Source organism: Pipra filicauda, unplaced genomic scaffold (assembly GCF_003945595.2).
Source record: "Pipra filicauda isolate LSUMZ 115617 unplaced genomic scaffold, ASM394559v2 scaffold167_size3244652_pilon, whole genome shotgun sequence".
Lineage (NCBI taxonomy): Eukaryota > Metazoa > Chordata > Aves > Passeriformes > Pipridae > Pipra > Pipra filicauda.
In genome coordinates this window covers 444,756-459,887 of record NW_024104184.1, presented here as the reverse complement: position 1 = coordinate 459,887, position 15,132 = coordinate 444,756, and the positions used below count along the sequence as shown (strand labels likewise).

At 41.0% G+C, this 15,132-nt stretch overlaps 1 protein-coding gene across 5 annotated transcripts in view; it reads right to left on the bottom strand.

Moving 5' to 3' along the window:
• Nucleotides 1-15,132, bottom strand: part of CELSR1 (cadherin EGF LAG seven-pass G-type receptor 1) — a 172,021-nt gene that overhangs the window by 11,360 nt on the left and 145,529 nt on the right. For all 5 annotated transcript variants that reach the window (XM_027731911.2, XM_027731909.2, XM_027731908.2 and 2 more), the window contains exons 22-26: nucleotides 14,875-15,042; nucleotides 12,377-12,503; nucleotides 11,799-11,999; nucleotides 6,820-6,994; nucleotides 951-1,063 (exon numbers count right to left, since the gene is read on the bottom strand). In XM_027731911.2, the coding sequence (XP_027587712.2) occupies nucleotides 951-1,063; nucleotides 6,820-6,994; nucleotides 11,799-11,999; nucleotides 12,377-12,503; nucleotides 14,875-15,042 (784 nt within the window). The remainder of the gene's footprint in view (nucleotides 1-950; nucleotides 1,064-6,819; nucleotides 6,995-11,798; nucleotides 12,000-12,376; nucleotides 12,504-14,874; nucleotides 15,043-15,132) is intronic.

Below are 15,132 nucleotides of genomic sequence, written 5' to 3'. Positions count from 1 at the left end.
AGTGGTAATTCCCCTGAAAAATCCTCCAGTCTCCACTGCTTTCCACAGCTGGGATGTACGAGGTTGGTGGTTCATTTGTACTTATTCACTCGTAGTGAATATCAATGCTGAGAATTTGTCCCATCAAACACTTTCAAAAACTGTGCAGAGCTTTACTACCACCTGTTTCCAGGAGTTTCTTACTTAATGCACCATAGAGGAATGATGCAGCTTGTCCTGTTTGTTCTGAATCTGCCACCTCCTGCTAGTGCTTGTGTTGGAAAAGACTCTGAATGGTTGGGTCCATAGTAATTTTCTCCAGACCAATACACTGTTACAGGGTCCTCCTTCCCCCCTTCTCTGTAGCCTTCTCTTTTCTAGGCTTAAAGCTCTTAGTCCACTTGGTTGGTCCTCCAGTAGGGGCTGTCCCATGTCTCCGATGAGTTGGGATCCTAACCTACACTGCTTCCAGTCTACTTCACAGTTTTTGAGATGAGGAGACCAGAACTGCATTTGGCATTCAAGACAAGAATGTTTATCTTCTAGTGTTACTTTAAGGGAGAAGTTAAACACCAGCCCATTCTTTTAAATTCCTGAAATTGAAAATATTTAATATTCCTTTAGGACTTCTGGTTGAAGTGACTTGTTATAGCTCATTTTGTTGATTTGTTTTATAAACTCATAGACAAACCCTTCTAACATGGGACAAAGCAAATGGGAAAAAATAAATAGTTTTCTGGCCATACAGCCATTGCTCCACAAGCAATCTTTGTACTGGCAGGCAGCCCTCTGACTTCCAGGAGCTTAGCTCATGTCCTATCTCTTTAAACAAAAGACACAAGCTCCAGTACATCTGCTTCAAATGTAAAGAACACAGCTGCTTTGCCTTATGACTATTGTTTGACAAAACATAAAAGAAAAGGTAGCAGAAAAGAAGAGACAGCTCTGGATGCCACCTTCACCCTACTTACAATGACAACCATTATGATGGGCCCAGCGAAACTCCAGATAAGGGTGTCATGAACAGACAACCAGCAGAAATCAGGGTTCCCATAGCCTTGTGGATCCAGACCAACAGCAAGCCCTGGGTCACAAAATGGGGGGAAAAAGTACATCAGAAAGGTGGTGCTTATAACCAAGAATATTTTCAAATAAACAAAATGATCATGGCAAAACCAGGCATATTTTCAAAGAAACAAAATTTTTGTGGAAAAATTTGTTCAACAGAACAGTCTGGGAAGGGAAAATCAAGGCAAATAATAAAATTAATTAAATAAATATTAAACTTTTATGCTGCTCACTCCATATCAAATGATACTATGAGTTTTGCCTACTAAAACAAAGTTCAGCTGCATAAAAATGACAACAAATGCAAGTCCCAAATTAATTCTGTTTCAGCACAGTTTTATAGCCATACTCACACAGTATGAGCCTTGAGGGTGAATGACATGTTGAGGAATTTCAATAAGCCTGTGCAGCAGAATGACATGAATCATAACTGAGTAGATGTCTATGTTATGAAAAAAAAAGTGCATTCTTAACTGTTGTGAGTTTGCTGTCACTAAAATAACACCAGAGACAAAGGAATCTGGGAACACGCGGGAGTTAACTGCTTGAGCTCAGGTGTGATTCATTTTGAACTGCCATTCCAGGTACTTCACCTTGCTTTCAGCACTGTTTGAAATGGAGTTTGCTAACACCCCAAGGCAACTGAGTTAAAACCACACCTTTTATTGTTTTATTTTTCAAAACCTGGACAATTCCAAGGGATTCTATGAATCCAACCTTCACCTGCTGATTTACAGTGCTGCCTGATTTGGTGACCTACACCTCCCCCATATGGTGATGAAATGGGACTTCTGCCTTTGACCTGCAAAATCATACAACCATATAATCATTTAGGTTGGAAAAGACCTCTAAGATAAGGTCTGCCCAGAGCCTCCTTTTCCCCCGCCTAAACAACCTCAGCCCCCTCAGCTGCTCCTCATAAGAGTTGTGCTCCAGACCACTCACCAGCTCCATTGTCCTTCTCTGGACTCACTCCAGCACCTCAATGTCTTTCTTGGAGTGAGGAGCCCAGAACTGAACAGAGGATTTGAGGTGTGGCCTCAGCAGTCCCAAGTACAGGGGAATGATCACAACATCCTTGTAGTGCTCCTGAGTTGTCTGCCCCTTCTTCCGTTTTTTCCCCCAAGTCCCAGCAAAAGCTCCCTGTTCAGCCAGGATGGCCTTTCTCACTGGCTTGTCTTTTGCCACATGAGGATGCACCTTTAAGATTTCCTGCTTGAGGAATGCCCAGCCTTCCTGGACTCCTCTGCCCTTCATGACTGCTTCCCAAGGGACTCTGTGAGTCAGGCCCCAAAAGAGGCCAAAGTCAGCTCTCTGGAAGTGCAAGGTGGAAGTTCTGCTGAATCCCGCCCTTGCTTCTATGAGAATTGAAAACTCTGTCATTTTGTGACCACTGTGCCCATGATGGACTCCAACCATTACATCACCCACCAGTTCTTCTATGTTCACAAAGAACAGGTCCACTAGGGATTTTCCCCTGGTTGGCTTGCTCATTAGCTGCATTAGGAAGTTCTTTTCCACACACTTCAGCAGCCTCCTGGACTCTTTCCTCTGCTGTATTGTATTTCCAGCAGACATCTGTTAAGTTGAAGTCCCCCACAAGAACAAGGACTAGTGATGGTGAGACTTCTTCCAGCTGCTTATAGAATACTTCCTCTGCCTCTTCATCCTGGTTGGATGGTCTATAACAGATTCACACCACAATATCTGCCTTGTTGTCCTTCCCACTGATTCTTACTCATTAACACAACTCTTTTGTCACCAACATCAAGCTCTAGACAGTCAAAACACCTCCTAACATACAAGATTGTTCCCATGGTTTCTAACACATCAGTAGCACTTGTGTCTTTGCTGCCACATGGATCTCCATTCCCTACCTGCATTGAGTTGGCAGACGAAAGGACCTCACTAGCACACCAGCCCTCAAATACTGGCATGCTGTCCTCAGGCTCACCTTTAGTGAGCCTGGTTTTATCCCTTTCTCCCTTAAAATCTAGTTTAAATCTCTTTTAATGAGGCCTACTAGCTCCTGTGCAAAGATCCTTTTCCCATTTTGAGACAGGTGTACCCTGTCTGCAGAGGTCTTCAAGACACAGAAACTGATCCCTGTGAGGCCTGTGGCCAGTGACATATGGCAAGTGGCTGCAGCATGTTGTCTGGGCACTGGGGGCACCTACTGCGTTGAGCGTATGTCCTGACTCAAGAGGCAGTCAGGGCTGACAGCAGTGCTGTTCTCCACAAGGAGGATTCACGTGCATTAATAATAGTCTTTTTTTGAATCGAAGCCTGTGTGCTTTGATGAAAAGACACTGAAAAAGGGAGAGGTGGCTGTATTTCACTCTTGCTGCATAAAGCTGGCCCAAGGCCAATATTCACATCTGGTACAGGCCTATGGTCTATGAAAACTAAACTGGCTATTTGGCAAAGCAGTGGATATTGGATCTGTTTTCACTGAAATGTGGAATAAGATAGGACCAGTCTCCACCCCTGCTCCCATTGGCCCTTCCACCACCCCCTTCAGCAGTTACCATCCAGAAAGAATTAGCCATAAATGATTAAGGGACCATAAAGTATTTTATACAGATGTAATTCTATGGATACAGTCTGTTTCCCAGGACTGGATTTCCCCATTAACAGGACTTTAAACTACAGTTTGACTCTGGCTCTAAGAGTAATTGGCAGACAGCAAAATTTTTCACTCACAAAATCCTACCCTAAAGTTCCCTAACAAATGGGGCAAACTGCAGTCTTCGGGTACATGGTTCAAATTTTACTGCAGTCAACAACATGTGAAATAACACTTTATTCAAAGGCAGAAATAAGCCAAAGCAATGTCATACAGCGAAACATTTTGGTACATCAATTAAATGCTGCTGCCTGGCTGTCCTTAGCAGACTGATATCTCACTGATGTTTGCAGGAACTGGGGCTGGTCTCCTATGACCAAGAGTCCTATGGGGACCAGCACCCATCCTGTGAGGAGGTGCTGCCAGAGGGACATGTTTCAACCCTTCTGAGCTCCTGTGGGCTTAGCAGCCATGTGTGACTCAGGCAACTGTGGGTCAGCCTCACTTCTCTCCTGACTCACTGCTTTGCCTAGGATTTGAAAAGTGCCAGTTTCAGAGGGATATTGGTTTTAGGGCTAAGTAAGAACCAGTTTTAACATGAGCACTGCAGTTTCCATGGCAAAGCAGTTACTGCACACATATGTCAACCAGTTAGTGTGCTGCCACGAAGATGGGCAGAACTGGGGGGTATTGCTGGGTGCCAAATACAGCCCTTTGCTCCCGAGGCAAGGAAGTCATAAAGTCTCTCTCCTAGATGGATCAAACTACACTTTGAAATGAGCAAACTTAAAGTAAATTTAAAATGTTCCAATATTGCTCCCCATGGAGGAATATTCCAGATCCACATTCTTTTGATGGCTGTAAGTTTTCTCCCAACTTCTATTATACTTTCGTTCATGGCAATTTGCATTTCAATGCTGTGATTAAATGTGGTTCTTCCCTGTTGGAGTGTTCCCTATATAAAGATTTTACTAAGTTTTACCCTCCTTTAAAGGTCAAAGTTCCCTTCTGCAAGGAGCCTGGTCCCATCACAGATGCCATAGGACCACTATGTCCCAGCTCGAAATGAATGTCGGTTTGAGCATAAAAACCAGAAAAAATAAATAAACAAAGTAGATAATAAAATGTACAAAAACCCCACTGCTACTGTAGGTTCTTTTTTTTCTTTAACTCAGTACAGCTATGATAAAGATGAAATGGTATTTACCTTTCAAATACAGTAAAAAAAATCCTCTGCATGTCCCAAGACTAAAATTCCTTCACATATCTAGACTATTCCACTATTAAGGAAAATATACAATCCTTCTCTCATAAAGTAATTTAAATCATGTTTAAGATTTGTGTTATGAAGCTGGAAACCTTTTTACTGTTTAGAAATTAAAATTTATAAAGAAGCTTATTTAAAATAGGTACAGTAACAAAGTTATCCAGAGGCAAGAAATCCCACATTGTGCTATTTATGATGAAATAATTTTCTCTTCAGATGATTTATAAACCTGGAAGGGCAAATTAAAGTCTTAGTTTTCTCTTTATCCTTCATTTCAGAAAATCCTCTGACTTCCTCAGTAACAGGGATCTGACTTTTCATTTAAATGGAACTGCAAATTCAGTAGATTCAGAGATCAAATTACAGGACACAACCTGGAATCATAACTCATATTTTTAAAAGTGCAAAATAGTTCTATATCACAGAGAGCAATATCTAAGTAGAAAAATGTAAAAATGGTATGCTTGTGATATTTAGATTGCATAAGACTGTTGTTGAGAAGTTCTGAATTAATTTAAATTTCAGGACAGAAACCAAACCTGAAACAGAAAATCCTTCTGACAAAATTCTTCTGACAGGCTACGTGTTCTGAAATGCAAATAGTTTTTGTTACTTAATGATTCTTCTTTTCCACCAGAAATGATGCTGCACAATATCTGATTACACTTTAGTGTTTCAGAATATACTGCAGTAGTCCTGTCTGTACTGATAAAAGTCACATAGGTTTGAAATGTTTCAGAAGTTCAAGGACAATTCCTATTTAAAATGTTCGGGATACGTCTAGAGTGGTGGAGCCTTCTGAGCTGTGCTTTCTACTGTTTTTCAGATAAATTGATAAAAGTAGAAATTACTTAGGCATAGGAAGAGATGGAAAAACTTACCAGCTCTCTGGAGAGAGAATTAACCTGTACCAGCCTACGCTGTGTTTTGGTATTACACTTCCTTAAATCACACAGAAAAAATATGTATTTTTAAGTCTAACTTGTTCCACAATATTTTTGCAAGTGTATATGACTGATAGCTATTTGTTTGATTTCAAAGACATCTAAACCTCTGCCATTGCTGACAGTATGTTATTATACGTAAAACTAAAAGTAATTGGATAAAAGTTGACTGTCTGCCTGTGATCCAATTTCCCATATGGCAACAGATACATAATGAAATAGTTGAACCAAAAAAACCCACTCCAACTGTTCCATGAAGCACACTTCCTGAGGAGCTGTCTTCCTGAATTAACACAACACCGTGTGCTTGGGGTAGCACTGGAAATGTCTGATGGCAAAAATAGGCATGGTGAAGGCGGAGACGGATGTGCTCCTGTGGATCACCCTGGATCGGTTTAAAAGATTACTGCCTCCAGTTTTTCATTACTTTTCCTCAACTGGAACTTATAGCCTTTGTGTCTGAAATGGTGTAAAAGGCTGCTCGAGTATTCCCAGCTTGTTTTTATGCCAAATAAAATGGAACCGCTGAAATTCCTTCAGGGAGCATTTACTGCTGTTTGAGGGTAGGCAGTGGGAATGTCCAGTGATGGGTGGTAATGTCCTGTGGACAGCATTGCTTCTGAAGCCACTTCAGCTACCTCCCTGAGAAACCTCCGCATCTGAAGTTACCAGCACAGGGAAGAAAAATTGCTGAAAGCTACTGGCAAGTTGTTAGAATAAAAATACCATTATTTCTAAGTATTGTTATCAAGTCCTGATGTAACCAGGGTGCATATATGTTTTTGTTAGTGCATAACCATCAGTATCATTTCAACTGGGGCAACAGACATTTGGTACACAGATCTGCCAAATTCAGGCTTACTTCTGCTAGACGTGACTTGTTGTTGCACTGATTCAGACAAACACCCATAACTGTCTTGGATGGAGTAACTTCCCTGGGTTTATCCAGTAAAGATGGCAGGGAAACAAAGCTGTTTTAGCGTGGTTGAGTGTACCTGTTATGATGGCAGGAATGCCCCAACCAACTACGTAGTAGAACCGCATGTGCCCGAAGTTGATGTTCCTCACTTCAGTCAGCATCCGGTAGATGTGAAGCTGCTCCACAAACATCCATGCAAAGGTGCTCATGTAGAAATAGTGTAGGAGGATGGCAATCACGGTACACACGAACTGTAGAAGGGAAAGGGCAGGGAAATTAGAGTTGCTCTTCTAAATCACAACCTGGTGAGTCACCGGTTCCCCTGTGCAGCTAATGGCAAGTGTAATAAGAAGATTCTGGTAGAACAAATATACTGCCATTAATTATGTTTTTCAGAGTTTAAGAAAAGCTATTCATACTGTGAAACCTTTTTTTTTTTTAAAGTAAATAAATTATGTCACCTGAGGCTGGTTCAGCTTCAACCTATCAACCCAACACACTTTCAGTTACTGTACTTGCTCTCCATATTCTGTGGCTAATTTCACTGTGCATGAGTGCTGCAAAGGTGAGGATTTGAGCCATTCTGACAGGATTCCTTCTGCTTGCTGGAGAGGCAGGGCTGGGAGAGCTCCTGGCTCTTTCTTCTGGTGCAGAGTATGAGGTGAGGATGCTCCTCTCGAGGCCGCAGACCCTCTGCCCTGCCTGGTGTAGGAGTCTCACCTGTACAATGCCACTTCAGCGAATTCAACCATGGCATGTTTAACTGCATCAGCTAAACCAGTCTCACTGTTAAATCAATAAATTACTTCTGAGAACAGCCACCCTCAGCCCTGCACTGACTCAGTGTCTCCCACTGCCATATCAAGGGCCATTCTACGGGTTTTTCTCATACTACATCCTTTCAAGAAAGATCTCTGTCCAAGGAAGTATGCTATTTTGGTACAGTTTTGTTTTGTTTTAAAGTAGACTATGTTTTTTGTTTTATTAGTAGATCAAAAAGTACAAAGCAAGTCTTCTTTTATTTGGCAGAGGTGGAGAGGAGGTGTGAGAAGATCTTAGGCTTTCAGTTTAGGACCCGTCCCTGAGAAAGTCTTTCTTTCTCAGGAAAACTTTAGTTCTGGGGACAGAAATCCATGAAGCTTCAGGCAAGGAAAAGTGAATGTGTTGAACGTAAGCAATGGATGATCTGTAGAAGAAATCCATCCTTTCTTTGAGGAAATTTCTCATCAGTGAAATGAAATGTCACAAATAAGCAAAATTTGACAGGACCTTATAATCCAGCATAAGATCAGCAGACTGTTTTGCCCCTAAGTGTCTGTGTCACAGGTATGAAAAAATCTCTTCCATCTACATCTCCTCTTCTGGGACTCTTTTAAAAAAAAAAATATTGAGAAGCAAAAGCAGGGATGCATCCATGGGGTAAGGCAGTGGCCATTGCTTTTGTCCTTGCAGCTCCACCCTTCACTGATGAACCCTGCAGAACTTGCACATCTATACTTCAACAAGTCATGGAGGATGCCTGGCCATTATCACCGGACTAAAAGATGCAGCCAGAAGTAGATTACCACCTATCTTGCAGACCAATCTTTCACCTAATGTCAAAATCAGAATATTTGACTACAAAGTGGGAGAGTGGCTTCTAGGCTCTACCTGGCTTGAGCAGGGGAGTTAACCCTCTTCTCATTCACCACAGAAAACCACCCTAACCACCAGGCTGTAGGATAACCTGGGTCCAGAAATGCTCGGCTCTACCCTCTGTTTGAGGCTGTGCTACTTGCAGTCAAGCACAGAAGCCATGAGGACAAAGAGAAAACAAGGTAGTGCTGGCTGGGTAGTTCACGTCTTTAGCTATGAACACAAGGACCTGGAACTTCCAGTCCTAGGTTTGGTCTTGTTTTCTTATCCTACATCAGTAGCACAAAGTGCACCACTAAGCTCTGCCAGGCTGAGAACAGCAAAAATAAAGGACCTGCTGAAACCAAAGAGACCAGGTCCTCAGTGCGACTAGGAGTAACAGCTACAGTGGGCAAACTGGTAGCTGAACTCATCTTTGTGATCAAATAGCCACCTTGAAACCTCTGACCTTCAAAGAATTGCATTTCTGTAATATCTGCTAACCAGTTTTCTCTCCCAACTTAACAGTTTGATGGGTGAAAACAGGAATGACCACAAGCATACAACACCTGAATTGAAATCTCGCAATTAACTTTCTTCTTTCAGCAGCAAAGCAAAGGATATTGCCAAGGATCTGTTGAAAAGCTTGAATTAAGAGCACTCTATGCAACCTTTCAATTTTTGTTTAAGAAGTTTTACACTGTGTTTTGGAACCTTCTGTTCCTGTGCAGCACTGACCCTGCTTTCAGACTTTGACGTAACTTTTTAGTGGTTTTTCATGGTATAATGCTCAGAAATGTACGTTTCCCTGTTTAACTTCGCTGGGCAAAAGAATCATAGAAAGACCACCAACTTTCTGGATTCACTTAATGCATCAGCTTTATTATAACACCAAGTGTTATTGAAAATGTAGCTCACCAAATAAACCATCTTTCTTCCCTCTGTGTAAGCAGTGCTTTTTTTGTTCCTACTCTCACATGCACATTAGTAGAGTGCTGCCCTGAACATTACCTTTTCCAGGTAAGAAAAAAGAAAGCAAATAAATCACTTTCTATCAATAGTCCAGGGAAAGATTAAAACCTCGCCCAGAAATGTGACTGTTAATTTACAGAAACCCATAAAAATCAGGCTGGGTGCCAAGCAGTACGGCATTATTTGTGCTCCAGCATTCTTTACCTCTTTATGTTCAGCAGTGCATGACTCGTTAGACAACTCTCATTCCATACAGACAGATGAATAATTGTCTCAAGCAGACATGGCTTACAGCCCTCCTACTTTCTCAAATTGACTGGGTAGGCTGTAAGGAGCAGCTTTCTGCTGTAACTTAAAAGGTCTTTGTAAGTGGGTTAAAAGTTTGGGGTGTTTCACTGAGTCCTGGTAACAGTACAGGACATGATCACATCATGAGCCCCAAAGCAGGAAAATGAGAAGGATCAAAAGAGAACAATCTCACCAAGTACAGTCATTAGGATTTAGGGTATTGATGTAATGAACCGTTTTACTACTTTTATAAACCTTTGCTTGGTGCCTCATGATACTGTGAAAGAAATCTGGAAATGAGGAGCCATCACTTACTGCATAATTTCTGGTAAAATTCTGTAGGGATGTGGGCTTGGTCCCTGACCCCTTGGTATTCATGTCGGAGAACTGAAAGAGTATAACTTCCTTGCTAGTGAAATGCAGTGAAAAATGAGTGGTGTGCTCAGCAAGGCATGGGGAAGGTCAAGTTACATGAAGTGCTGTGGATCAATTGGCAAGGTGAGCTCCTTTGAACAAAGTTATTTTAATATGCAAACTCGCATATATTAAAACAAAGACAACATGAGTTCACACATGATATAAGACCATATCCCAGAGGGCAGCTCACTGCAGAAGATCTCCCCATAGCAGCAGATAAGGGACCTGAGCTCCTGGCATAGGGGAATATTGGAATATGGGACTAGAAGTGACAAAACCAGCTGGAAAGCTTCATCCAGTTTTGCATTCGCAATTTTTCAAAAGCTAAAGTGGGAGAAGAAGCCCAGAAAAAAAAGCAACAGAGTAACCTGAATCTTCAAGATTGAAGAAATTAAGCAGCTTAATTTTATATAGTTTTCAAAAAGAAATACTATTAAGCAGAGGCTTTCTGGCAAGACAATTTTTAGAAGAGCGTTCATAAATTTACTAGGAAAAGGTCTTGTCAGCACTCGGTTACTGGAAGCTGAAATTAGTCAAGGTCAGATACTTTCTAAAATGTATGTTATATCTCAAATGGATATTAGAAGCCAGAGTGACACTTTAGGATTAAGTTATACAGCAAGCGAAACTGTGTTGTCAGGCACCGTGGTGTCTTTACCATGATGGTGATGATGATATTCATTGAATGCAGGTATATTCTCCCATTTCTGCTTCTTGGACAATGTGGAATCAGCAAGATTTTGTTTGTTTTCATCTCAAGATTGTATTTCCCTCTCAAAATTTAGATTGAAACATGTACAGTAGTGGATTTCTATATGACAAATTTTCTTCACAGTGTTCAGATCATCCCTACAGTTAACATTTTGAATATTCTTCCTATCTGTTATGGACATGTTTTTATTGCATGTCACCCCCCATCTGCACACTGCCTGTTTGGTACAGGTGACTGTGCAGTGCTGGAACCTTTGCCTGCTTGTCTCCTACCTGTCTGCATGGTAGCCATGACTTTTGGGATGGATGTTACTAAGAATTAGCAGCAATACCATGCAAAATGCCATATGGTTGAGATAGCAATGAGGTGCTAAGTACAGAACATACACACTTCATGTATAGTGTATATATCTCAGTCCATTCATATCTTGTCTTTATTGACATGCACAAAGCTGGAAGTGCCTGCACTAAGCTTTGTCAACAGATATGATGGGTTGAAGCCAATAATTACTGTGGCTGGAAGGCACAAAGCGAAGCGACAGGTTTCCTACTGAATCTTGGATGTAGCAAGCTGTCCCATGCCTGGCAAGTGGCTTCTCCAGAACAGCCATTGGGTGTGCAACATGCATATTGGCACCTGCCCAGCAACACATAGTTGTCAACCTACCAGTCAACACCAAAAGCCATTTGGGCTTGTAAGGTACCTGTGGCGGGAGAAACTGGAGAGCCTCCTACTGAACAGACAAAGCAAGACAGAAAACACACTGACAGAAAGGAAGGAAGAAATCAGTATTCAGGGTTCAGTTCCTAGGATAAGCCTTCAACAGGGTTGCTGTCATGTATTCTCTGAAAATAAGATACAGTCCTATCGCCTGCCATTGCTATTAATCACACAAACCACACATGAATAGATTAAAAATCTGATTTTTTTCAAATTACTGTTGAAGCCAAAGAGAGTGAAAAAGAAAAGAAAGTGAAACAGATGGGAGCAGGTAAAAGTAGCAATTTAAAACTTGACAACAACTCTAGCAATAAGCACAGAGTAACTCTTACCGGGTTCTCAGTCTGGTTGATACCAATAAGAAAGACAAGCTCAGAGAAGAAAAGGGCAGCCACCAGGTTTTTGTGGATACTGTGCAAATTGGAACGTAGTGTGCGGATCAGGACCAGCAGAATGAAGGTGATCAGCAAAGCCGCCAGCGAGATGGATACAGTTGTGTAAGTGACGATCTTCAGAGGAAGCACCTCTCCATTCTGTAGAAAGACAGATTGACAGGCTCTCTTGGAGTTTTTCCTTCCTTTTTCTCCAATCAAATCTACTACTTGGAATGTCAGTGTTTTCATTACTACTGAGCCAACGTATAGATTTACTTTAGGACCAAAAGGAGTGGGTGATGCCACCTCTTTAGTCACTCAACATGTGGAGTGTGTATGGGCAGCACTGACCAGGTGGGAAGTTCCTTTCAGCAGATCCAATGGCAGGTGCTGTCAGGGACAGGCAAACACACTCCTGACACACAGCATGGGATGGATCTGCTGACAATTGTCTGAGTCACCCTCAAAGCTCAAGCTCTGAATGAAAGCCCTTGAAAACCAAAAGCCTCAAAAATCCTGAGTATGATTTCACCCACCTCTCGTTTGGAAATGTCCATCAGGACAGCAAAGCTGGTTATATGGTTGCACTGGCAAGCGATATGGCTCTGGTTTCTGGAAAACAGTTCACATCCTCTGGAGGACCAGGCACCTGTCCCACCAATCCTATGGGGAAAAAAGATATTTCTTAGAGCCATCCTCTGATCTCCCCTTGCCTCCTGCTGCTACTGCTCTCTGTGGGAGCTTCAGCTATGCAACCAGACAGGACTGTAAGTACCAAGACAGAAATATTTATAGCTGTCACCTGCCTGAAAGAGTATATTTAACTTAAAAAATTTTCAGTTGAAGTAGTTTCTGATAAGACAGCTGGCATTCATGGCCAAATTTTGTGGTTTTAGAACAACCTGATTTGACTTTAAAAGGAAAAAAATTGTAAAAATTTGCTTTCGGATCAGTGACCGCACAAGTAACATGGGGAGGAGATTGCACAGAAAAAAAATGACTGTAACAAAGGTAGAAATACTAAAACCACAGAGAGATACATGTTTTTGAACCATCTCTACCTCACAGATCTAAGCACTGTTTGCACAGCTCTTATGTGAAATATGTTTCAGCAGTAATATGATATCGTTATAGTGTTCCTCTGAAAAGTAGACAAGAAAAGGTTAAAACTTTTTCTAATAAATAATACTTCATATAAAGAGCTCTCTTGTGTTAACAATTCTTCCCTGTGTAGTTTTGGTTAACTCCAAGTGACTTTGTAAATTATTTTATATCAATATTAATTATTCTATTTTGAAGTTAATGAGTAATAAAAATAGTCTTGTAGTTACTGAAAAAGCTTTTAATTAGATAAGACAGGACCACTTTTTCATTCAGCAATAAAGTATTTGTTACACAATTTTAATATCACTTTCTCTTGGAAAGCACTCGCTTTCTACAATCTCTTTCATTACATGCAGCGTAAGAGCTGCTTTTCAACTGTGGCTGTAGGAAGACGTAACACAGATAACAATGCCATTGATGTTGCCAGCAAATAGCTAACAGATGAATCACTTTAGAGCTAATCAGTTATTCAAGCCCATACAATGTTTAAAAATTTATGAAAAAGGACTTGCCATTCCCTCATAATCGACAGAATCATCTGTGTATACAAGCAAATACATTTGCCTACTTCACATGCAGACAAATGGAGTAGTTTATTATTGCAAATACAAGAGATTTGTGTTGCCTCTTCGATCCTTTCAATGACATAATCTCCTGAAGCCTTTGACCTAGGTTAGTTTGCGCTTTTATTTCCAGCACAGGATATTGCCTTGTAATGGATTTTTCCATAGTTTTTGGGTTACTAGGAAACAAGTAACAAGCTACTCCCCTTACCCTGGGCAGACCATGTCATCTTCTCACTATATACCCGAGTTCGTAGCTGGAAATTGCGATATATATGTAACAGTAACAATATTGTGCAAGCATAACATGCAGATCACATGGTTACATCTCAACACATTTTCTTTTGTTTTATTCACGCTCCTGAAATATCTCCAATAGGACTGTGCTGTTTCCACAATGCCATAAACCCAACAAAACATCAGCACACACTGCTATAGTTATAATTTTTCTCATTTTCAAGAAAAATGTGTCTTTATCTTGAACTTCACTCAATACAAAAGACTTAAATGAGCCATTTTCAGAGTATTTCATCTTCTTCCAAACACTTGCCTCCTAGAGAGTCAAGTACTCTCTCCTTATGTTCTGTTTATGTATTACAATTGCTTCCCATCAACTGGAAGAGGTCAGAGGTCCCAAAGAAGGTATTTCCTCTCCCTCCAATTTTTCACTAAAACAAATTAAAGCAAATCCTCAATAGCTGATGAAATGAAAAGTTGCTTCTTATCAGTGCAACTGTCTTTGCATTGACTTTTGATACAAACATTTGAGATTCAGAAATTTATAATCTTTACTCATATAATTTTATCTGCAAAATCTCAGTCCTCCTTTTTACCAACATGAAGATTTAGTTTTGTAATTTTTTGCACTGCCCCTGGCTGAGGCATCAAGGAGAGTGCCTGTTTGCCATATGCTCTGTCCATAGTCATTGGAATGTATCAGGAGAAGATTCAGTCCATGTAAGAGCTGAATCATCTCCTGGAGATCCTGATTTAAAGACCTCAGACAAGCCACAAATGCAAACACTGGAGTCAGACTATGCCTGTCCACATATACATCTGTGAGCAAAAAGCATGCGCAAATACAAGGAAATTGTGAGATTTATTATTGCTGGGTGAAACTGAACCCTGCAGGAAGTCACGACAGCATTGTGTTTGTTAGAAACTGCATGGCTAATCCTTTGTTTGAGGATAATTATTTTCATTTCTCAGGTTGGTGGGAAATACATGGCTCTATTTCACCAGAAAACAGTTGCCAGTTGAATAAACAGACCAAAAAGTGTTTTCCTCCAGAATTATCTTCCTAGGCAGGGCTTCTCTACTACTGAGACAGTTGTCACTCATAGCTCTAAAGTAAGCAGAAGACATACGTGATGGAATGATTCCAGAAGACACAGACAGGCTTTGTTCTCTCCTCTGTTTCCAGCATGGTGTACTCCACTATGATGGGCTTTTCCACCAGATTGGGAGGAAACTCCCCGTCACTGTGAATGGCTGTGCTCACCACAGGTGTGTTAATAATTGGGCGATTTGGCAATCTGCACAAGGAGAAAAATTGCACAGTGATCGAAACATGAAAATGCAAAGTGCTGACTCGCCAGGTTCTCCAAATAAAAGGTTTCCAGTCA